Below are 24,689 nucleotides of genomic sequence, written 5' to 3' on the forward strand. Positions count from 1 at the left end.
GAAAATTAAAAGAGGAGGGCAGCCATCTGAGAGAGAGAGAAATAGCAAGATCAGATTAGCCATTATAAACAGCCGATTTAAGCTAGACGCAATAATGGCTAATCTAGAGACTGATCCTGCTCTACTCGAGTCAAGACATCCTTCGCTTAGGGGCCCATCTGAGGTGCTTTGCGTGCTTCTGCTAGGACAGTGAACTGCAAGAGGGAATTCTTGCTTCTTAAGACCTTCTTAAAGACCTCGTTCAGCTCAGACCTTTAAAACCAAGTTTCTAGCACCCAGGTGCTGCAAGAACAATACAGGAAAACTGCAGTTAAGGGATCAAATAGCCATAGTCGTGCTTAGAACTAGGAAGGTGTAAGTGAAAAGAAAGGTTTAATGAAAATAATTTTCATCAGTTTGATTTTTAATACCTATGAATGCTTTTAGCTCCACGTTTCTCCGATCTCCGCATCTCTCTTGGTTACACAAGCACGCACAGAGTAAACAACATTCACTTCCACGTCTCCGCTTAGTGCTTCCTTTATTGGCACATTTGCAGGTATTATTTATAGACATCAAAGGGGATGAGAGTTTGAGATTTATACGCTCTAATCAGCTGAAGGTGTTTCCAAATAAATTAATGAAAGAAGTCAGAAATGACATTAAGAAATCCAGCACTGGACGTAAATCACAATGACTTTGTACCCTCTCTGCCTTCCCCTCCCCTTCCTGCAAAATTCCCAGTGCTTGTCAGGGTATATGAAATTGTATTTAGTTTGATGTAAAACAAGAAAAAGGACGATGGAAATGTGTACTCAGTATGCCAAGTTACATTATTTGTGCATAAGAAGGAAAGCCAAAACTTGAGTTGGGACAAAATAATTTCCTATCAGTTAAAACTTTCCATACAACCAGTGTTATCGCTCAAACCATACAGAAAGCAGATTTAATGGGGATGTTTTCCAGACCCTGTGTGGCAGCTCTGACTTTCATGACAATTTCTTGGCCCTTTCTGGTGTCCTGCTTGCATCCCTGCCAATCTCTCCTTTCTATGACAAGTTCCTGAGCTGTCTTAACGCCCTCCCGATCCTCCCAGCGATTTCAATCTTTGTTGTCACTTGACACCTCCGTTTCCCTCCTGCAGGAATACTGGGTCAGAAGGATAGTCTGTCTCAGCCCGCCTGGCTGCTCAGGCCAGATTTTAAGGGTGACTGAACACGCCAGGCACGCAACTGCAGCATCCCTCTCCAGCCAGTTTTGCCTAAGGGCTACACTCCTTGCTTCAAACGTGTGAACAGAGCGCTTGAGCTCAGGCACGTTTCGTTTCTCAGTTAAATGTGGATAATTAGAGCATTGTTATAGATAATTACAACCCAGCATTGAAATTCACTTTGAAATGAATATTTAATTCATAAACATGTTGCATCCTTAAACTGTCCTATTCAATGGTTATTTCCATGCCAAGGCCACCCAACTGCCCATAGTTTAGCATTGCTGCTGAGCTAGTTTTCACTTCTGTAACCTTATGCAGGCATAAGTGCAGCTATAGGTGCTGATCACCACTGCGCAGGAAACCTCTTTAGAGGGAGTGGAGGACACTGGACGACTCCTGGATCATCTCATCTTGATATGCACCATCACTCCTATTGCTGAAGGAAGAGAAGGATGTAATCAGGGCGAGGAAACGGTACAGCTGGGGCTTACACAGAGGTTTCTCATGAACTTCTTTTGTGGACAGAAGTCTATCAAGTAAAAAGCAGGAAGAATGTCATTTAACGTGGCAGATGCTCAGAATGGGCTTGTTTCACCGTAACAAGCCAACGTTCAAAACAAAGGTAGCAGTGCTTCTAACTCAGTGTGGCTCTGCAAAGCTCCACTCACTAGAGTTTGTGAGGCTCTCTGGGTGTGCAAAGTAATAGTTTTGTACCTTGTTATCCAAAAATAGCAGTTTAACATTGTCTCCACAGACACTGTGTAAATATATATGTAAACACTACAGTGTGTATCTACACACAACTCCTAGGTACAGCATGACAGGGTGTATGGCAGAATCATGTATTCAACACTGATGAAAAAGCCAAAAGAAAAGTCTCAGGAAATCCAAAATGTCTGGAGAATGCCTCCTCCAAAATGTCTGCCTCCAAGATGGCGACACGTGGTTTCTGCAGCTGTAACACACAGACCTTTTGCTTTTAATGAAACGTGCAATTTTCATGTTCCTGTCTCATGTCTAATACATACCACAGGACAGATTCCCAAATGTAACATTTCGTGTATTTTCTTTAAGCAAAATATAGTTAAAATTAAAAAGCCATCCCCCCCGAATGAACACTGGAGGGAGTGTGGGATGTAGGAAAGCAGCAGGCTTTAATTGGTTGGTCTTAGGAGCAATATTTGAAAATCTGAAGTACAAAATTTTGTCTCTTTCCAACAGAGCTGGAGTACTTCAACAAACTTATCTGCATTCAGCCAAGGTAAACAGCAGGTCAGGAGGCAAAGGGAAAACAACTCTCCTTCCCAAGAAGCCAAAACGACTTCCTTGGTGGTATAGCGTGTGGCCGTGCAAAGAATATAAAAACTGGGAACTGAACCCGGGGTTTCTGTTAGTGAACTTTAACTGGTTGCTAATCTTTTTAATTCCTGATAAGCGGCACTGCTGCCTAGACAACGGCTCATGGGACCATGGAGGAAACTGGCTGGGTGATGATATCATCTCGTTAGCCACACTGCTTTCTGTTTTGCAGCACATTTTATTTTCTAGTTTGTTTGGGAGAGAAGTATTGGTCCAAGAAAACAGAGAGATCGATTTACAAAGCACTTTGGAGAAGTGCAAGTTGATTAGACTTCTCTGAGTTTGGCATGTTTTTCTTACTAAATTTTGAAATCTGTCTTAAAAAGAAACATATTTCAGTGTGTGCAGCTCCTTTGTTTCTGTTTTCATAAAATCCTTCATCTGGGCTTGACTTGCAATGTGGGTAGCGCCTACCGGGGTAGAATTCCTCACGAGAAGGGAGAAGGAATGAAAACATTTCAAAATCATTCTAAAAACTCGGAGGATCACTTCTGTGGCATTTTTTTCATGAGTAGAAGGAAGGCAGGATGGCAGGCAGGCAGGCAGGCAGGAAAGCAGGCAGGCTGGAAAGAAGGAGGGTAGGCAGGCAGGAAGGCAGGCAAAAGAAGGCAGGCAGGAAGGCAGGCAGGCAGAAAAGGCAGGCAGACAGGCAGGAAAGAAGGCAGGCAGGCAGGCAGGTAGGCAGGAAGGAAGGAAGGAAAAGCTTTTATTAACATGGACTTTGCATAGTACCTCGACGGAACGCTGGCTGTGGTCAGAGCTATAATGAGTATCTAGTCCTAGTCAACCTAATTGTTACACATGCAGACTAGACTGCATATAATAAGGAAAACACTATCTAAAATTTGCTTTAAAAGTTATTTAACCAGAACAAATCATCTGGGAAAGTACAAATATTTCTAACTGGAAAAATATTTCTCTACAGCTGAGTTAGGCCTGACAGCAAACCTTAATGAATTATTAGTACCTTTATTGTTTTCTTTGGCCCCTGTGCACTATATTTGTAAAAAAAGTCAGTAAAAAAGAGAACAATTGTAAAAAGCAAATATTTTGTACAAAAATACAAAGTTTTAAAAGCTCTTAAAAGTATATTCCATATTATTGATAAGAGTGGACTATATATATATATTTATATAAAATCTATATATTCATGTATCTGTATAATTTTCCTACATTTGGGATTTTAGCAAATGAAACATACTGTTTACACAGTTGCTTTATATGTTTTTCTATATGAGTGACCAACAGTCTTACTCAGATTGACAGAATGTCTTTTCTCAGAAGACACAAGTTGCTTATGTACGTGGTTACTGGTTGGGAAGAAAATCTATAACAGAATTAGTTCAACAGTATTTCCTGATGCTGTGGGTTGAAAGGCCTTGAATAATTGCAGGATGCTGGAGAAGAGTTGCTGCTGAATTCCTTTATGCATTTAAACCAGTTTTCAGTGCTTGCTTTTGTTTTTTTTTTCCAATTTTGGTAGGCAATGTTGCTCTCTCCAAGGATTTTCTTCTTCTTTAAGTAAATTTCCATAATATGTAGGTATCTGTAAAGTCACAGCCTATTACACTCCAAATATTTGCCCTACAGTATGAGAGAAAAAAGAAAAACAAAGAGACAAAAAAATCATGTAAAAAGCCTGCAAAGATTAAATGCATTTCCAAAAAGAAATCTTAGAGAGATCAAAGTATGTTAAAAATTTAAGTGGACTCATATTCAGATCCTGTAAGTCCTGGAGGATAAATATTTGTAAACCATGAAGTTTTCCTAAAATAACAAATGTATGTAGGAAAATGAGGGCAAATGACATTGTTACTTGCACGGTCCTTCACTCTGGACCCCCAAACAGAGTTATACACACACACAGCTTATTCAGCACTTTGTTTTCTTTTGTTTTAGGGGGGCATTTTTGTAGATGGGATGTAATTTTGGCTCTAGCTGACGTTTCCATCTGCCTTCACTGAAATTCAGCCTACATGTTTGCAACTGGAGGCGCCAGGCACCCTTGGCAAAGCAATGTTTAAGCAGGTTGTATGGAGGAGATAATGTTTTGGGCAGAGCCCCACCATGGACGCAGATACCACCTAGTTCTGTGATGATGGGGCTGGGCTCTAAGCAGCCATGTGAACGACCTGCCCTCTGCCATTGCAGAAATGCCTGTGTAACCACAAAGAGATGCCCCATGGCAATCACCCGAGTGACTGCTTGGCCACATTGGCAGTTTATGAGTCCTTCACTCCAGCTGCAACAGATGAGTTGCTTATGGCCTGTAGACCCAGCCTCTTAGTCCTATGGGACATCTCCTGGCAGCAGTGGGAATTTTAAGACCTCCTTAGCAGTCACCCAGTGCCTCCCGTTGCACAGACTCTCAAAACAGAGTCCTTTTCATTTTCAAAGGCTGGTCCCTGAGCCATCCTAAGGCCAGCTTTCCCCCTTGCATGGCCATTGAACCTACAAAAACACCTTCCAGTGTGGCCAGGGTATGGAGCACGCGTGCCAAATCACGCTTGAAATTTTAGGCGCGTTTGAAGTCTACAGGAGATGGTCAAGATGCAGAGCATGCTATGCCTACGACCACCTTGAAGGCTGCTCTTTTCTTGTGGTGAAAGAGCACAAGAGCCCAAGATTTATTGCAATAAATCCAGCATCTGCATGGTGCAGAGTATTAGAAAAGTCCACGTTGGGCTGGATCTGAGTAGAAGTGCTCCAAGTGTGATTCCCCCTCTTCCTCAACAAGGCACTGCCGTAGCATTTAGGCTTATGTCTGGATCTTCTCCCATCTAGCTGTGGAAAATTTACTTGAATTTGGCCTGCTAGGGATAGGGTGAAATAATCAAACCAAATGCCTTGCTTACCTTTGTCCATGTCTTTTTCACAAATGAAATTGTTAACATCTTCACAGTAGAAGTCATTCCAGAGCCCAGCATAGATTAACCCGGCGCAATCTTCCCCTGGCCCGTGCCCGTGGCTCCAGTTATCAGGTTGCCCAGTTTTCCAGTTTCTTTCAACCAAAAAGCAAGAGATAGGATTGCACAACGCAGCACACATGACAGTTTTTCACCGCAAGAAATTAACGAAAACATCATGAGATCTGTTCTGAACGGGAAATACACGTTGAAACAAACAATACATGACTCTTGCTGAAAATGGAAAACAGATGTATTACAGAGAAGGGAATCTATTCGGCCGTGGGCTGCCAAAACTTAGAGACCTAAAATTAGACCAATGAACTTTATTTTAGTTTCTGAATGTACATGCATATACAGTGAGAGTGCTCCGAGCTCCGTGTGCATTGCTCCAATCCTGCAAAGCCTGCGCACTGGGTTCCTGCTGGCAGATGGGACTGAGAAGAGCCGGCAGGCTCACGAGTGCTATCCAGGATGGCAGCACCCTGCCGTCGCTCACTGCAAAGGCACTCAACCCTCTGACCGCGCCGAGGCGGGCCTCTCGGGAGGCGCAGCCAAGATTTATCTGTTTTACAGACCCCTATTTGGATGGGAAGTGAATTTTTGGACTTATAAGGAATGTACAAAGTATATATACACGTATCTTTTGAGATTCTTAGCTTTGATGGTGAAACTTAACACAGCATGTAAAAAGCTTGCAGCAAGTGTTTCCTCATCCTGTTTTTGTTTAACAAGTGAGAAACGCTTCCAACCTCGGGACTTAAAAGCTCTATTTTCCTGAAGAAACAGGTTGTTGAAGTGAGCTTGTGATCACTGGCTGATACGGTCCATGCTCAGCTAAAAAATACACCTGCCTGACACACAGCGTCTGACCAGGCACCTGGAAGGACACACAGCCTTCCAGAAGTAATGAAATACTTTGAAAATCAGTAACTGACAACTCTGAGATTACAACAGGGCACCTAAAACCACAGTGTAGTGGAAACTTATTGAAAGCAGTGGCTGAAGTGGGAATCAGTCACAGTGCTGCCATAAAGAGAAAGAAAGATGAAAATGTCGAGGGAGAAAAAGGGAAAAATATTACAGCTCATTTGAAATACATCTGACTTTTTCCATGTTTCTCGTCAAAATGAACACCAATGAGATCACAGCTAATCATTTTGTAACATCTGACTGACTGTAGCCTGTTTTTCTGGACCACAGCATGCTCAGCTCTATAAACTCTTTAGTCCACTCCTCAGTATTAAAAATTTGGGTGGTTGCAATCTGTTCCATTTAGGACAAATTAGGTGTAGCCCTAGGATTCCTGGAGAGCTGCCAATTCAGTTCTCAGCTGGCCAAAGCTTAGACACCCTCGTTTCATGCATTTTCCTTATGTTTAATGCTTTCCACTTGGATTTGGGCTTTATCTAAAGGCTGGTCATTTTTTATCAGAACGAGCACTCTATTTATAGCCAGTTGTAATGCAAATAAGGAAAATTCAAACCAAGACAGCAAAACTGCCTGTGCTTTCCATCTCAACTTTGTAATAAAAGTCAGGAGCAAATGTTTTGGCAAGAAACACTGTGCTATGTAGTTCTGTGATTCTTTCATTCAACATTCAGTTTTCTTTCTGGCAAGGAAAGAAAGCCTTGTGCATGAAGAAGGGAGAGAGAAAAAACCAGTTCAACAGCACCCTCAGTAACGAATTATTTCATTGGCATCTACAACCCTCTGGATCCATTGGATAATTTCTAGATGCTGCTTTTAGAAGTGTCAGCAAGAGTGGTAGCATCTGCAGAAAATAAACACCATTGTTTTTTATTTACTTACGTGTAAACTGGTAAGGATCCATCCAGCCATCTCCATTCATTTTCCTTCTCTGAATCCGTTAGTCCAATCCAGAAGCTGCCTTTCCCAGCAATCTGCCTTTTTATCCATTGCTGTGGAAGAAAGATCTTAGTCCATAACAAACAAACACAACCGTCTTCAGAGCCAATAAGCTACTCTGGTTTCATGAGCATCTTTGTTATCAGAATAAGAAGGGCCAGAGAAATTTTTCTAAGCTGAAGATATGTTTCAGGAGTTGGCCTTGTGACCCCTTTCCCACACTAGAACCCATGGCGGCCTTTGCATGTGACGTAGAGAGCTAGGCGTGAAAATTAGGTTGACGTAAAGTCACAGCCAACGTCTTACAGATACAAACTGAAAAAAACCCAAAGAGTAAGCAGTTGTATCTTGACATTCCCACAGCTATACAGCCACCAAATAATTATGTTGAACAGTAGTAAAAGTATAGCTAGATTTATAGTTAGATTAAAAATATTTTTGGGTCACAGTAGTCTTAGGCTGCATGTATTAAATCAGACAATTTAAAATTAAATTATATCCACCACTGCAAAAAATACATATTTGATAATATGCAAGGCATAATGGACTCCATCTTTAAAGGTTCAAAACTCCTACAATTCTCACCAGGCTTTCTGGCTGCTCTGTGCCCCTCCTCAGACCAGCTCTGCTCACACTGCCCTTCTGCATGTGGAGAAGCTGCTGAGCAGGCAGAGGGTGGACAAAATGCTAACTGGAGTCAATCACTGTGTCTACTTCACTGTATGAAGTCACGATGCTCTCAGCTTCCCACTTGCCTTGTGGCTTCCACATGTTAAATAACTTAAAACTTTCTCCTTGAAAAACAGAAAGAGAAGGTAATTACCTGCTCCTCTTTGTTGTTTATGATAACCAAGCGTGATGCCTTCTCTTCACAGAATAACTTTGCCTCTTCAAAAATTTCTCTTTCAATTGAAAAGTAGTAGCATTTTTCTGTATAGTTCTTCCAATGAGGTGAACAACCTGTGATGTGAATTTTTTGTGTTAAGCCAGTTACTGATAACGGGTCAGCGCTAACTTTCTGCAGAGGGCCAATAGTTAGTGGAGGATCCCATACTCATCTGCAGCATGCTGCCACCTAAAGTACTTACGTACAGTTTGGGAATTTACTTATTAGGACCCTGACTCTGTGAAATCAAGGCTAAACTGTGTGGTCAGGGGGATTATTTATTACTCATACTACTGCCGCCTTTGCTTTAGCCGTAAACATTAACTTAAATCAGTTTCAGGTCATCAGAGAAAAGACCAACAGGTATGGCTTCACTTAACAGGGCTCTTTATGATAAATCCCAGAGATTTAGTCTAAAGTAGTAGAGGTTATTTGAACTAAGTGGTGAGCACCCTCCGCTACACGTATTTGTACCTCAGTACAAGATGCACGCCATGTGTTGACAGCTTACCGTTAGCCTCGGGCACTGACGTAGGTTCACTTTGTAGTGCCATTGGCATCCCTGGACCAGGCGGCCCTGGTGGACCAGGAGGGCCCTTTGGACCAGGCAGCCCAGGGACTCCAGGTAGCCCAGGTAGTCCTCGAGGTCCTGGTACCCCTGGCTCTCCCACAGTTCCTTGCAGGCCTTGAAATCCTGGTGGGCCTTGTGGCCCAGGTGGACCATCTTTGCCTTGTGGACCTGGTGGCCCGGGGTCTCCGCTTGGTCCAGGCAGTCCCGTCTTGCCAGGAGAACCTCTCTGACCTTTGGAGCCAGGCGATCCTCTTGAACCCTTCCCTCCTTTTTCTCCTGGTGGCCCAGTTGGCCCAGGTGGGCCCTTTTCACCTGCAGGTCCTGGTGGTCCGGGCTCTCCTTTCTCTCCTTTTTGTCCTTTTAGGCCAGCGGGGCCAAGAGGACCTTGAGGGCCTCTGTCACCTTTAGGTCCCCTTGGACCAGGAGGGCCTGAAACAATGTAAGCATGCAAAGTGGGGATACGGACAGAAAACAAAACAAAAAACCCACGTGGGGCCTTTGTTTAATATATCTCAGACCAGCAGCACTGGATATTCAGCACTGTGAAAACCAGACTAGCAGCTACTTTGACCAGTGCTTGTAAAAGTACATCTGCTCCCTTTTCCTTCTAGCCCCATGTCTCCGCTCTTCAACTACAGGACTCTTTCTCCTGCAAGGACTCTGTTTGCCGCTCTGTCAATAATGGGTTGTCAAAAAGAGACAAAAGGATGGCTAGCGAGCAATAGAGGAGCAACTGTGGGAAGGACCAGAAGTACTAGTTGCTAACTGGCCAGCTGTAACAGGAAAGAGAACAATACGCACAATAGGAAACGGCAATATTCTGACAGCAATAAACCACAAAATAATTTTGGATCCTGATCATGGATGAGCAAATGCCTTGCCGATACCCTCCCCCCACCGCCAATCTACATCATTTAAACTCCTCCAGAGATAAATTCCTAAACTGGAGTCATTTAGGCCTGGTTGAAAGGAGAAAGGTTAAGGTTACTGACATGTAATCTTGGCTCTAATTCAGCCTTAGTTTATTTGGAGCAATGGATTTATATTTGTGATTAGAGTTTTAGGCCTGAGTGGTTCACATCAGGTTGGAAATATGAGTGTTCTTTTCATTTGGGATAATACTTGGCTGGGAGAAACCTCCTAAACTTGATGCTATTTATTTCTGGAGAAAATAAAATATTCCAGGATTAAAAACTAAGCAAAGTAGGATGTTTTCTGGCAGACTAACAACTGGCTTAAAGTGAAATAGCAACTTGTTTTTCAGTAAGGGTGGACCTTTCTGGGAATAGTCCAACGTATATTTTTTAGCCATTTCCTCCTTAGCAGGGATTGGTTTCTTGAGGTTCCACACCTTCACTAACTTATTTTAGAAACTAAATCAAAAGCAGATCCAGTCAGTCAGAATAAAATTTTGCTAAGTCAGAACCTTCTTTCATAACATCCCATTCTAGGTATGTAGAGAAGGCATAGGAAAATTAGTAAGGACTATTCAAGCTACATTTACATTTCCAAAGTTTAGGATTAGATAATGGAAAACTCTGTACCAGCATGCACTAACTTCCACAGAACTAAAGAAGTAATGCAAGCAGGAATTCAGCATAGACCATTATGGGCATCATTAGAGAAGCTGCATACCTTGTAGGATAGTGAAGTTCTTGATGAGCTGGCCATGTTTGGAATCTACCAGCTTCATTTCTTCCATGATTACTGACAAATTGGCAACTTCAACATCTAACCTTGACCTCATCAAATCCTGCTGCGTCTTGAGAGATGCAGAGTCTAAGCGAATATTGGCTAGTGTGCTGTTCATAAAAATCAGCTCATCTGAATGTTTACTTAAGGTGTCTGTACAAGTTGTCCTGACCTCATTGAGATTGCTAGTCAGTGTCCGTAGATGATGAGCAGTGTAGCTGATGTTGCTAATGATATTGACTATATCGGTTTCGAAGACCTGGAACCTCTCTTCTAGCTGGTTGAATTTGGCAGAAGTTCTGTTTTCATATTCTTTATGCTGTTCTTGGAGATCCTTTAGATTTTGTTCATTAGCTTGGGCAATTGTGGTGATATTCTCCATTTGCCCACTGAAGGAGCTGAGTTGATTGTTCATGTCTTCAAGTGTATCATTGTTAGCTTTTGCCAATGCTGAGTTGTTGGCGGCCAAAGTCTGTAAATTTTGTACTTTCTCCTTAAGCCAGTCAGTGTCCTTCCGGGCTTGAAGAACAACCTGCTGCAGATTTTGAAAGTCATTCTTGATTCTTAGAATAGCCAAGCTTGTATCTTCCATTGACTTCTGCAGGACACTGATAAGATTTCTTTGCTGGATTTGTGTCAGGTTTAAGTTGTTCAGGTTCATGATGACCACATTATGAGAATGCACTTGGTTTTGCAAGTTTGTTTGAATATTACTTGTGTCTTGTTGAAGATTGTTGATATAGCCAGTATATGCCTGAAGAGTCTTATTGACACTAATGATCATGAAAGAGTTACTATCTAAGGCACTTCTCATTTGGCTCTGTCTATCATCTAATACATTTCCAGACTCTTGTAGCTTCTCCAGTGTATCTTTGTTTCTGGTAGTTTTCTCTGCAATGTCATGAAGCTGCTGACGAAGAGCCAGAATGTCAGATCTGAAGCTAGACAGTTCAGTGTTAGTATTCATGGCTTTTTGTCCAGCTTGGTCATCTGTTGTACAAGAAAAAAATTGAAAGGCTTTAGGATGAGTTTTTTAAAACACGGTATAAAAAAGCACAGTCTATTTTAAGTACAAACAGGCTGTCAAAATGTTCTGTCAGTAGAACTTCTATGCTCTCTATTCCAGAAAAGAGAAACCACTAAGGAAAGTTCTGCCACTAAACAGAGAAAAAATCAAAGAGATGAAGGCCTTGTGTCTTTCTGAGGAGAACAAAATGGTGATTCTGTTGTCATATACAGGAAAAACTACCATTAGAAACTGATGAATATACGCAGTCAAGTAGTGCCTGTATTCTCAATGAAAACTGAATGGTAAGCAGAACTCAAAATATTAAAGAGGTATCAGTAGGTTTATGTTTTTAAGTTACAACTGGATATTGTTGAAAGCTCAAAGGTACATTTTAGCTGTTCATATTTTCTTCCTCCTTTTCCTGGCAGGTGGAATATCTCCATTGTGATTTAATACATATCGTTTCATTTTTCAAAATCTTGGGTTTTGTTTTAAAAAAGTTCTAATACCTATTTTAAAACAATCTGGGTTAGAGACAAAAGCTTTGCCAGCAGGCTACTCCAGATATGACAGGATATGATGCATTTCTGTTTTTCTCTCTAACATACTACTACTGCTTTTAATGACATTTATTTTGCTGTTATTGTTTCCTCATGTTCTGAGTTTCAGGAAGGCAAAACCTTTAATCTTAGAGGAACATCTCTGCTCTTGCTTACACTGCCCTACGGTATACTTCTGGGAGTTTGCCTGAGTATGATTAAGCGTTTGAGGCTGCACAGCTCATCAGCCAGGACATAGAAACCAAGGAAATAAGCAGTCAACACTCACTTTCAGGGAAGATTCCCTTTCTTGACCTCGATCACTTCCCTCTCCTACACACAGTCCCTATATTTTTGTTCTCATCTAAGTGTAGCTATATTTATGAATTATGCAGTCTGAAGTCCATCATTTCAGATGACTCCAAGAGAGGGCACAATGGTTTTCATAAACTACAGTGAATACAGCTGTGTATGGAGCTTTCTTCTGGGGTGTCTGAATGAGTCATGATGGCAAACATCAAATGGTGGCTTGTGAGACTGAAGTGTTTACAGAGTCTTTCCTGGATGGACATCTTCCCGAGCACAGTTCCACTCCCTGCCACTTGTCTCGCTTCAGGATCTTCTCAGCTCTGACTCTATGTTTACCTCTCGGTTATAGCTCAAATTATATTGTGTTCCTCACACAGCTCTGACAACTGCCAGGTCCACATACAGCTAATCCCTGAAGGCCTTCTTTCATTCACCATGTGCTGTTATCCTTCTGGCCCTACAGCAGTTCTCTTACCTTTATGCCTCCCACACGCATTGCCCCATAACTTTTTTAACTTCCTCCATGGCAAGTCCACTTAAATGGGAACCGATGGTCCTGAGCACCTCACTGGCCATCCATCCAGCAGCGTGCAAAAATGCGTGGGCATGAATGAATCAAAGGTGCTCCAAGTTGTGAAAATTTAATCATCGTACTATAATAATGCAAATATAACCCAAAAGGTTGCATGTACTTTAAGGTGTAACATTTACTTCTGCATATGTATCAGTAAAAGTACAAGCCACTGAATTACCCCATGTCTTTGAACTAAATGCGGTGTGCAAATACTTCAGGATCCAGCTATTTTTTGAGGGGAAAAAGTTGTAAACATTTATGATCAAGCTGCAAGCAAGTAATTTTTCTTAGAAATATATGTCTCAATATATGGTTTATGAAGCTAAACAAAATTTATTTCAAGAAGCACATGCATTTGTATGTATATTAATATTAATAAAAACTAATTCTATAAACTATAAGTCTATGTATATATAAATCGATAATAAACGTCTCTGCTTCCTTTCCAGACAAGGAAGAAAGGTAGAAATGTGCACTTAGTGAGTAGAATCCTTATCCATGATTTTTTTCCATCTTCCTGCAAATTGAGAACTGTGATAGCACTTGGGAGATCTGAACGCATAACAACCTTATGTCCTGTATTCCCTGAGATGATTAAGAAACATTTTATGGAAGTAATCAACTTGCCTCAGACATAAGAATTTTGAACAGCTAATTATTTGTGCACCCCTTAAAACGGCCTTCAGTTTTGAATCTTAATTGCTAAAACAGCATTAAGATGAGTGGGTGACAGATTTTAATTTTATGTAGAATCTCTTGTGCTGTGGAACAACTTCTGCTATGTTTTACATCTCTACCTCAGAGAAAACTCTCTCCCGAGGACAACATTTAAGTGTCTGTTTATTTTAGTATAAATGATTTCAGAGTAACTTCAGTGGGAACTGTAAATATTAAAGTATGCTTAAAATGCTGTCCTAGGTAGAGCTGATCTTATCTATTCTTAAGTGCTTTCCCAAGTACTTAAGAAATTGGAATAGAAGTGCTGTATCTTGTCATAGCCAGAGATTTTTCAGACAAATTTCCTGCTGCTATCTGCCAGGAGAACACCCCAAAGCCATAATAAAAAGGGGCTTTGCTTGTGTGTAGATTACCTAATTTCTTCAGACCACTCTCCACCTCTGTGAGCTTTTCTGTATATCTTCTGTGGGATGTTTCCAGGCCACCTGTCACATTGTCCATTTTTTCTACAACTGGGGGAAAGAGAACAGTATGTTATGGAAAGAAGAAAAGTGAAGTTATGAAAATGTCTAGTAAACAATAAAGCAAACAAAAAACCCACCACTACCATCAAACAAAAAAAGAAACCACCTTAAAATTGCCTTGCTTGCCACTACACTCTGCTCTGTGAAATGTTGGTGGGACCCAGCATTCTTCCAGTTCTTCAGTCTGCCAGCAGTCCCCAACATTTTTTTGCTCATAAGCAATCTCTCTCCTGAATGAGGAAATCCCTCTTTGTGGGTTTTCCTCATGAACCAAGTTCTTTTCTTTTAACAATATTTCCATGCTCCAAGCACAGTGCTGTGTGGCAAAGGCAGACTGATTGCTAAAGGCTCAGACGCATGAGAGAAGACTTCCTTTTATTTTGCTATGAGCCATTTCTCCTTAAAAAGAACATTTTTTTTCCTGTGCCTTTTAATGATTAAAAATTGCCACCTGGATAGCAAACCCTGGACTGAGATAACAGTTTGAAGATGCAACTACTAAATGTTTTCAGGATCAACTTTTAAACATCTTGATAATGGTACAGATCACTCAAAACAGTCTTGAAACCATTCGGCCTCATTAAGATTGAAAGGATGGTCATTCAGCAAGTGCAAATTTATGGCTGATGTGCTCTTTATTTTGTAATGTCTGAGTCATTTTCTTGTCACTGAGACAATCTGATTATTTGATGGAATTGATATGGAAACGGAAAAAGCAGAGCAACAAATAAAGAGCCCGGGGTGGCTTCCAGTGGCAAAAATGTGAAATGCTTGCAAGGTTAAAGGCAGCCTTCAGCTTCCACACCAAACCTTGTCTAATAGGCTTTTCCATTCAAGCCAACCAGGGGCAGAAATTTCTTCTCATCATGAGATTATTTAGCCCTTTTGCTACACTGGGAGCAGAATGGATCTGAACCAACCCTGGGAGAGGCTACACGAGTTATTGTGCCAGCTCCCTCTTTCAAATGGAAGAAGTAAGGTGCTTCCCATGTCTTGAGATAGTGAAGCCAATTCTGTAAACCTGTGTGGGGTAGCGGGTACCGCTAACTGTGAGATAATCTGCAGCTAGGAAATAGCCTTCAACAATAGAAGTTGTTGCTATGTAAAGATTTGTTTTTTACTAGAAGTGGAAATTTAGGGGATCTTTTGCTGCTCATGAGCAACCACAAGAACCCCAGACCTTTAAAGTGTAGTCCACCAAGTGCTCCTTCTTTATTAACTTTTGTCCATGTTTTTCTGACTCTGGGTTCCACAGTTACACAGCAGGCTTTTATTGCTTACCCAAAACCAACAGGAGAAAAAGCAGACCAAGATTATCTCTGGTGCAACTGCACGGAGGTGAATGGAGTTACAACAGAGAAAAAGTCTCAAGGTTTTCAGAGAGACCAGACACCCTTTGGTGAATTACCTGCCTCCTCCTTTCTATGCTGCTAACAAGCAGAGACTCTACTGTGTGTGCAAAGATAGAGTCAGAGTGTGGCTTTCTGTATTTGAGATGATGGCGGATTGCTTGCTAAACACCAGATCCAGGCTACAATAATGACTTTGCTTTTTCAGGGGGACCATTGCTCAATACCTTTTGCTTTAGAAAGCATTTTTCCCCGCAATATAGCACTAATTTTTCACTGGTTCTTCTGCCCATTAAAGTTACTTGTCAAAATGCTGTATGCCATTTTTCCTAAACAAAGCCAGAGTTGATTCTCTGTTTGTCTTGCCCAACTGTTTTCCAGGCTGGAGCCCAGATCAGCAAAGGTCCTTCAGTTACTTCTGACACTCCACTGATGCATGTATACACCTATGCATCACATGCAGTGAGCGTGGGGACCATACTTGGCTTTTACTTCTGGCCAGCTCTAGGCAGCTCCTTGTTCAGTCTGTGCTGTTCTGCTTTGTTTATGGATAGTCTCTGTGAAGGACGTGGCTCACTCTGGGCACTTAGAGAGGACCTCGTGAAAGCATCTGGATTTAAAAAGCAAGTGTTTCTGCTGGACCTGTGCCTTGACTAGCAATGTCACCATCACCGATGAGTCTTGTTAATTCAGATTTAGTGTAATATTCACCTGTTTTCTACAGTTAAGCAATACACTTGGAGTTGGCAAATGAATATATATTATCAATAATGAAAGGAAAATGTAGTTTCTTCTTTTTGCTGTTCAAATGAATACCTGTTTGTACTTCAGATCCGAAGTTTCTAGAACTGAGATTTTATACTGTCCTATAACAACAAGAATGTTTTCATGGTTGAATGAAATCTAACACCGGAAACTTGGGTTAAAATATTTCCCTGAAGAGTCCAAAGCAAATGAAGATAGTAGAAATCCTATCAATATGTAGTAGCCTGTACTGGCAGTTAGATGAGATTGGATGGAACTAAAGATACAATAGCGTACGGTATTTTCATTGCTGAAAGTAAAAAAAAAACCCACGCCATGCTAAAAACACCAAAGCTGGTCTGTAGCTATGGACATTCTTTGTGTGGAACACCCCAAAAATTTGTGGAAGCAGGACTTTAATCAGAAGCCTTACTGGTATTATTAACAATTGGCCATGATATGTGGGGAAGACCGTGCCTGGACTGTGTCTGAAAGATCAGTAATGAGCACTGTTAAAAGGTCTTTCAGTCCCCAGCAGCTTGTCTCCGACAGAAAGTAACAGCTTTTAATTCTAGCGTGTAACTGGATGCCAGACAGCAGCCCTGGATCGGGAGGGCCGACACGACACTTAGCTGGAAGATGCTGATTTAGAGAGGCTGGAAAGAGAAGGCTGCTTTCAAATACACAAGGTATTGATTTTTGTCTATTTGACACTAAACTGGCGATGACTTACCCAGATTAACTGATATGAAATGCAGAATTAGCTATACCAGGCAAACCATTTCCTTTGTTTTAATTCTGTTTCCCCTCAGAGGGCAAGTCAGTCCTGTCGTGTGAAGTGTAGAGGAGAGGGACCAGAGCCAAGTTCAAACCACCCAGCTCCAACAGCAGAAACAGTAGAGGTCTCTGCAGACGTGAACTGCAGGGTTAGCTCAAGGATTCCCTGTGATGCAGGCTAAGCTGAATTTTGTCATCCCATAGACAAACCAATGCATATATTTGCTTTGTACAGGGGCAGGATCTTAGCCTCCATGGTCAAACAAATTGTGGGCCTGGTCTCGATCTCCTGCCCAAACTCCTTCCCCAAGCAAGTTGTAGCTTATTTACTTTCTTGCTACTGCCCTGCAAGTGAAAAGGATGAACTCTGGGGATAACGAGTAGAGTGCCATGGCCAAAGTAGGTTTTGTTGCTCTTGCTGTCAAAAGGGGTCATATGGACAGATGCCCTATTATTGGGAATGTCTTTCCTTCCCTGGCAGTAGCTCCCACCACCATCTCTGGATGGAGCCTTCAGTGGTAGGTGAGCATGTGGAGTGCCCTCAGGAGTGGAACTCAACCTCTGGGGAGTGCCCCGGGCTTGAACAGCCACTTCCCATCTTCTCCAGAAAAAGGCAAAGGCAAACCAGGCAGACCAGCCGTAATATCCCTTATGAAGGCCACTCTGCTGCTCCCAACAGTCTGCTGCTCTCAAAAATGCAAAGTCTGTCTATGCCTTAAGCTTGCTTTTGGATAGCTTCACCTTAATTCTCAGCTTGGTCAGATCTCTCTACATTGTCATCTCACTTTCTGACAAGGTCACTGTGGAAAATGTGGTAAAAAGAAGCCAACATTTCAAGTAGTTGCTGACCAGAGCAGTGAGGACTGTCTGCATCTGAGCCACAAAATGTGCCATCTCACTGGGGTGTGCTGGCTCTAGGTAATGGCAGGCAAACTCTGTCTGGGAGACAGATAAAAGAAGTAGATGAAAGTCACGGTGGGCATTAATCAAGAAACTTAAGAACAAGGACTGACCAGAGAATTGAGAACTACCAGAAATTCAAGCCGAGAGCATGCTAGCTTCCCTCACTGGAGTGAGTCACAGGAAGATCATTCACCTTCAATAGGCTAATCAGACACTGGCTGGTGCCAGAGAAATTATAACTTTGTATTTTGCATTTAATTTAAGAAAGTATGCGTAAAAAATTACAGATCACTTTATTAATGTTTTTAACAATAATTTAATATGTCTTCCCAAAGCAAACTAATAGTAAACTCAGCTTGTTATTCCTTAATGACCTTGATGTTTAATGCATGTTTTGGTTTCAGGTTTCTCCAACCTACAATGCAATTTTTACCCCCAGTTTGGAGATTTGTTCTATGTTAACTTTGCCTCCCATTGAGTTATTTTTTTTGCCTGCCATATTTAATCCACTGATTAGTAGTTTTAACGTTTTAAATCACAAAGGATATCTAAATACCACGTAGGAAATGAAAGTTTTAAAAGTAGTTTTGGGCTTTATAAACATAAGTGTGGGAGGCAAATTTAATGGAAACTTAGCTAAGAGACTGAAAGAATCCCTGATGCCAGCAGAATTCCTTCTTTCAGTGTAATATTGCAATAAAAAACACTAGCCAAACTCTGATGCAGAGAGGAGAGTTCAAAAGCTCTATAAAACTTTATTTTGAGTTTGTTCTTCCTTTAAGGCTTAATTCCTTCCCAACGATCAAAAATATTGCAATAATTCCTTTGAATATGTACCATCAGCTGGGGTTTTGTCTAACTCATGTTTTCCCTGCAAATTAGCACTTAGGCACTGTGGAGACGAAGCTCTTAAGCTGCAGGTACAAAGGGCAAAATGAATGCCTGACATATGACCATTTGCTGGTTGGCATTACAGAAGGGATACTTTGGACTAAACAGGAGTTTTCTCCAGCGTATGCCTCTTTCCCTTGGCATTCAGGTGGAGCAGTCACCAGGTCGGTGAGCAGTGGAGCAGTGGTCACCAAGATGTCTTAAGGTCTGTGAGCAAGATGTGCATTATCTACCTTCCTATAATCTTTTTCCCATTTTTTTTCCAGGAGAGGAAATTCTTTTGCCCTTGCCCTAGGATAGACGTGGCTTGGTACTGGTATGACAGAAAGACTAGTCCCCGGTCAGGCACCAATGACTATTCCATACAAGAAGGAGGTTTAGAAATGAGCGTAGCAAACATGGGGCCTCAAGATGAGAGCAAAGCCTGGGGAAAAGATGGTGGTAGAGGCCCCCATGGAGAAAGAAGCTTGAAAGCTGTGGATTGAAACAAGGAGGAGAAACTCCCTCTCCCAAAGAGACCTTTTCAACAGTTTCCTTATTGCTATTGCTTCCTACACACACATAAACAAACATTTGCCAAAGCAAGATATAGAGCAATGGTCCCTCCGCTTGATATGCTGTTCCTGATGCCAAGTGAGGTCTGAGTCTTCTGGTGAGCCCCAGAACTGACAGCCTTGTATAAAACTCTCTTGAGGAAAATTCTGCTAAATCCCAGGTGTTTAGTGGCTGGGTTATAGCCCGGAAGGATCCCATCCTGTAAGCAGATCTCTGCAGATTTATATCTGCAAAAGGCCTAAGTTTGTCCTCCCCTAGTCCATATAACCAAAAGATCTTATCTTTATAGATCAAGAACAAGTTTTTCAATCCTGGAAAGTTTTTTTTTCCTCAGAATCTGACTTCCAGAGACCAGTTACACATTCTTCTGGAGAATGTCTGACCCATTATATATGTACTGCATTTCCTTACATTTGATTTTAATTTGCCACATTCCGTCTGCTTTATCATGAAAAAGGAATACCTATGTGTCTCTATCTGTCCTTCAAATTCTCTCATCTCCCTGGCTAAATCTTCCATATAAACCAAGCAGTTTTAATTTTCTTCCCACTCAAAACTGTACCAAATCCTCTTAAATAAGTATTTATCCCCTTCTATTTCTACAATTTCCTTTTCTTTCGCTGGCAAAGGCCCAGAGGTGATGTCAGCTCTGCTACGAGCGCAGCTGTTGGCGGCACAGGACGCACTGCATGCTAATCACATGAATATTTACCCAGCTTCTTGGAGGGGTTTTGAAGCTACTCTCAGAGCCATGTTCAAGCAGCTATTTTAAAGCTAGTTTGGTTTTCTCCGCAACATGCTGCGACGTCCTGTTATAATCCTCACAATGATGTTATTCACTTTCTTTTTCGTACCGGAAACTCATGTCCTATTTATTTAACTTATTATAGCTGTGACTGCACAACAAGCAGACATTTATATCAATACATTCATAAGAATGCCTAAGTGGCTACAGTTAATTAGTGCTGAGGACGTATGGGAATTTTAAGCTGTGCTTTCCAATGTGCCCTACCGATGACTTGCACAAATGAAATTCTCTCCATTGCTGGATTGCCCAACTGCCAGAATCTTTGAAATTACTGTCAAAAGCATCTAAGTGTCTTTGTTCGTCAAAATAATTGCCAATACATTGGCACCTCCTGGTTCAATCTTTCTTCCAGAAATTTCAAAGTAATATTGATCCTACAGTTTATTCCTGTGTTAAATATTATATTAGTAAGACTATTCCTGGCTCTCCCATTAAGAAGGACATTTATTCTGGAAAGGTGCGATATATATAAAAGAGCTCAATGAAATCCAGTTATAGCACATTACAGAGCTTTGAGTCTTCCCGTTAGTATTCCTCCATAGTGGAAGAATGATAATTTTGTTCTAACTTTTTTCTTTTCTTTCAAATGTCTAATCTAGTTTCAAAACTTCATAATTGTTTGAAAGTGAAAATCTAAGGTAGCAGTTTGTTGTCATGTGTGTACAAAAAGCCAACATTGCCAAGGTATTGATATTTAAGGTGAAATGTGATAAATTGCCTGTCTATCTAATATGTGGAAATGCGCTTGGATGCTTGGCTGAAAGTGAAATGTTGGGCTCGATGCATACATACCTTTGTATCCCAGAATGGCTACTGTGATTGTTAACAGGGCACATAAAATATATAATAAGATGATGGAAAACTTCAGTGCCCAGTTATTTTTACATTTGGTACATTGAGTCCCCTCCTGAATACCTGCAAAAGAAGATTTTAAGAATTTTAAAATAATGGCAAAGAACGCATTGCTGGTTTTATCTCCCCATTTCCTCTCCTCCATTTTCTAAAGAACAAATTATTTATGTAAGCAGATGATGTATGGGTGCCTATCTGCCTATTCTGCCAGGATAGCCTCCACGGTGGTTAAAGCATCAGTTTAGTGATACAGCCGCTCTGTGATTTTAGCGTGTGGAACAGAAGTAGGTTCTGCTTCGCTGAAAAACCTGTGGCTTTCCTGAGAGACAGGACTATTTTCCGATTGTGCTAAGAAGACTATGGTGAGCTTTGGAAGTCAAATGTTTATTAGCATCTCCTCTGTCAGGCATCATGCCGCAGCAGCTCTTTCTTAGCATTCAGTCTCCCTACAGGGGCAATAGGAGACAGTAAATGCTCCAGCAGAAGGAAAAGACAGAAATAAAATAGCATTGTGAAAACCTGGTACAAGTACTGGTCCTGCTTTGTAACCATTACCACAAATGGTTACCATGTGAACACTTTCCTTCCATAATGAGAAAGACTTTTTTTCTTATTTTGGGGGGTTTGGAGAATACTGTTTCCACAGAAGAGAAGGGGTGCTATACTGGTAAAGCTAGCGGTACATCTATACCAACAGAAAAACGCTGGTGAATTTGCCCTTGTGGACAAGTTTAAGAAAACGGGCCTCAGGTCGATGAGAGAAAACAGGCCTTTACTATTTTATATTTGAGCTTTTTGCAGAATGGTTTGCTATCTTTGAGTGTATTAGGGAAGCGATATTCCTCTTTTCTCTACGTGCTCCTCAGGAACAGCTCAAGGCTGTTGGAAGCATTGATTAAGTTGCCAAGAAATTAATCAGAAACACAAACGTGTAAAAACATGAAAACTGGACCACTGTGCTGGAACGAATGGGTGGGATTTATCCCTCCTTCCGATGTGCATTAAGCAGGCCAGGATTAATGTAGCTTTCTGGGTCTGTCAGAAAATGCATTTCTTTGCTATTTTACTCTATTTGTGTACTATTAGGGGATTCCCATAGGAAAGCTTTAAGCTCTAATAAATTCTATGTACCAGATTACTTAACTAATCAAAACTTGCTCCGTAGCTTTTTATGAGTAACTTATATTTCCCCTGAGGCCTAACCCGCAGCTGATTTTACTTTTCCTAACTCATGACCTTCTGCAGAGGGGTTTTTTATTTTTCATTTTTTAAGAGAAAAGCATGGGCCACTTCCCCTGGGTTCACGGAGGACGGGTGACCGCCACATCAAGTTAAGTCAACTGTATTGCTCTCTCAAAGAACAGCAGTTTCCAGTGACTGCCTTAAGCCCAGGGTACTTGAAGGAGGGATTACCATTCTGGAGCAATTCAGGAGGAGGATTTATACAAAGTTTATTTGACAAGGCATTTTTCTCAATTCCCTCTGCACATACACTAGCCGTGGCTAAGGCAGAAATGCATCTCTCACAGGTCAGCCCACTTTCCACATTATGTCATCACATGTTTTTTTTAAACTTTTCAGCTGTGACGTCACATTCTGTTGCCATGTGATGAAAGCGATGTCATAGATTTGGATTCCTTGGGGTCTAGGCATAGGATCAGTTGGAAGTCTGGTTCTTTTTTCAGGAACAGGAACGTTAGGGGAAAATAAGACAAAGACTTGTAAGCATAAACCCAAGAACAGAAACCCCAGAGGGGAAAGGCTTCTCTCCTGCCTGTGCAGGTGGGAAGGAAGGGAGCTGGCACAGAGGGGGGCAGTTGCCCGTTTATTGGTGACTTGGATTTGGAAGGCTGATAACTCCTGCACCACAAAAGAAAAAGTGAAGGGTCCATAATTCAATAGTCAGGTTTGTTTATGGATCCTGATGTGTGGGCTGGTTTTCTTTGGTCGACAATCTCAAGGAGTTTGCTAGTGGGGAAGCACTGCTTGCTGAAAAAGCTGGAGAGGGAAAGTGCAGCTTTCAAAGGGTTTGCAGTAGGTATTCAGAGACTGAAATTATTTCACTGTGGGAACTCGTGGTGTCTGGAGCACCATTTTGCTGCTGTTAGCTGGTACTAATGGGCTCACTGAGCTCCTGTGTGCTGAATGCAAGGTCCCTCCTCCAAAGGGTTTAAAATTCAGATTCCAATCCTGTAAGTCTTTGAGCATCCCACATATCAAAAAACACGAGAAGCTTGGGGCACAAAGCACATCACATTCACCTTCTAAATACACAGATAACAGAAAGCTTGATCCTCCCTATTTTAATGTTAATGGAAGCAGGACCAGATCCATAACTGGGAAGACGGATAGACTGCAGAGGTACAAAGCACAGAGAAAGGCAGAAATAAAAACAAAACCTTTGACAGCAACTGCACATAGAAAAGTTTCACTTGATTACAGTCTCATATTAAGATTACTCATTTTATGACATGACCTGCTTTCTGTCACCGTACTCCAGCTTCCTGTGTAGTGTAATGAGCTGAAACTTTGCTGATGTCACTGGATGTATTGCAGTTCAGCATCTAGCATCATGTATGTTCCAGTGCTTCATAAGGATCTTGTTTCACTTGTCTCAGTCCTCTCTATCGCTGGTTCAATAAAACAGCACTTTGGCTTTTCGGAACTTTTACTTTCAGCATATTTCAAACTGACATCAGAGCAGCACCCCAACAAAAGCCAGACCTTTCCATCCTTTAACAGTCCAGCACTGTTGGTATCGATAACATAAACACAGCGTACTAAAGTGATCATACAGGCAGGAGTGATTCCATTAACTAAGCTGGGCTGGAACTGTGTATTGCATTCCTTGCTGGAGCTTTCTGCCTGTCAGCTTAAAACTGCACCTGACTGCCATCGAACACCCGCTTTCCTCATCTAATGTGCCCCAGGTCCAGGGCTGAAGTACAAAGCCACGGAGCTCTAACAGGCTCCTTTGTTCTCCTTTGCCTAGAGATGGACACAGTAAAGTCTTTCAGAGCTATTAAATTTACTCTTTATTGCAAATACATAGCTCTTAACTCTGTTGCTAGTAACAGCTGACGTTCTAGTTTACTAACCATATAAAAATTACTACAGACAGAAGTACCTTGAAGAAAAGATCTGGAAGACTCATTCTGATGTCTTTTTGTGCAGTTAAATAATCCAGGCTATGAGCAAAGGTAAAAGCCAGGAATGCAACCCTCTCTGTATAGGGATGAATTACAGTGTAATCAGGGCTCCACAACCTCCCCAAGCAGGGAGCCTGGCTTCAACTTGCCCTGTTGCTCTTCCCCACTACCCTCTTTAAGGACCAAGCCCAAATAAGCTTGTTCTGATACAGGACACGCATTTAGTCCGCACTATGAGGACACTTATTTTTATCGAAGAGTTGTTTCTGAAAAGACGCGATAGCCAAAACATTAAGCAACAATAGATGGGAGAATATTTCAAATGCTCACTGTGATGACACAAAACCCAGCAGGTTGGCATAAAATTATACAAGTTTGTCACAAAAGCTGAGAGTCAAGTCTTGAAGGAGCCCTTGCTTGGGCTTTAATTTGACAAAACTTCTCCACTTTTACCCACTCGACTGCTTGCTTTCATGGCTTACACAAAATGCAGTGTTCTTCTAGGAAGTGCGTAACCTCTTATCTAGAAAGCTGTAGAGTAAATGTACAGGGA

General features: G+C 41.5%; 1 protein-coding gene across 1 annotated transcript in view; it reads right to left on the minus strand.

Moving 5' to 3' along the window:
* Positions 1–503: 503 nt before the first annotated feature.
* COLEC12 (collectin subfamily member 12) overlaps positions 504–24,689 on the minus strand; it is a 101,763-nt gene continuing 77,577 nt past the window's right edge. The window contains exons 3-10 of the mRNA XM_075142023.1: positions 20,928–21,050; positions 13,998–14,096; positions 10,419–11,465; positions 8,724–9,212; positions 8,150–8,286; positions 7,270–7,379; positions 5,407–5,552; positions 504–4,135 (exon numbers count right to left, since the gene is read on the minus strand). Coding sequence (XP_074998124.1) covers positions 4,116–4,135; positions 5,407–5,552; positions 7,270–7,379; positions 8,150–8,286; positions 8,724–9,212; positions 10,419–11,465; positions 13,998–14,096; positions 20,928–21,050 — 2,171 coding nt within the window. The 3' untranslated portion in view covers positions 504–4,115. The remainder of the gene's footprint in view (positions 4,136–5,406; positions 5,553–7,269; positions 7,380–8,149; positions 8,287–8,723; positions 9,213–10,418; positions 11,466–13,997; positions 14,097–20,927; positions 21,051–24,689) is intronic.

This window comes from Calonectris borealis, chromosome 2 (genome assembly GCF_964195595.1).
Source record: "Calonectris borealis chromosome 2, bCalBor7.hap1.2, whole genome shotgun sequence".
In the NCBI taxonomy this organism is placed as follows: Eukaryota; Metazoa; Chordata; class Aves; order Procellariiformes; family Procellariidae; genus Calonectris; species Calonectris borealis.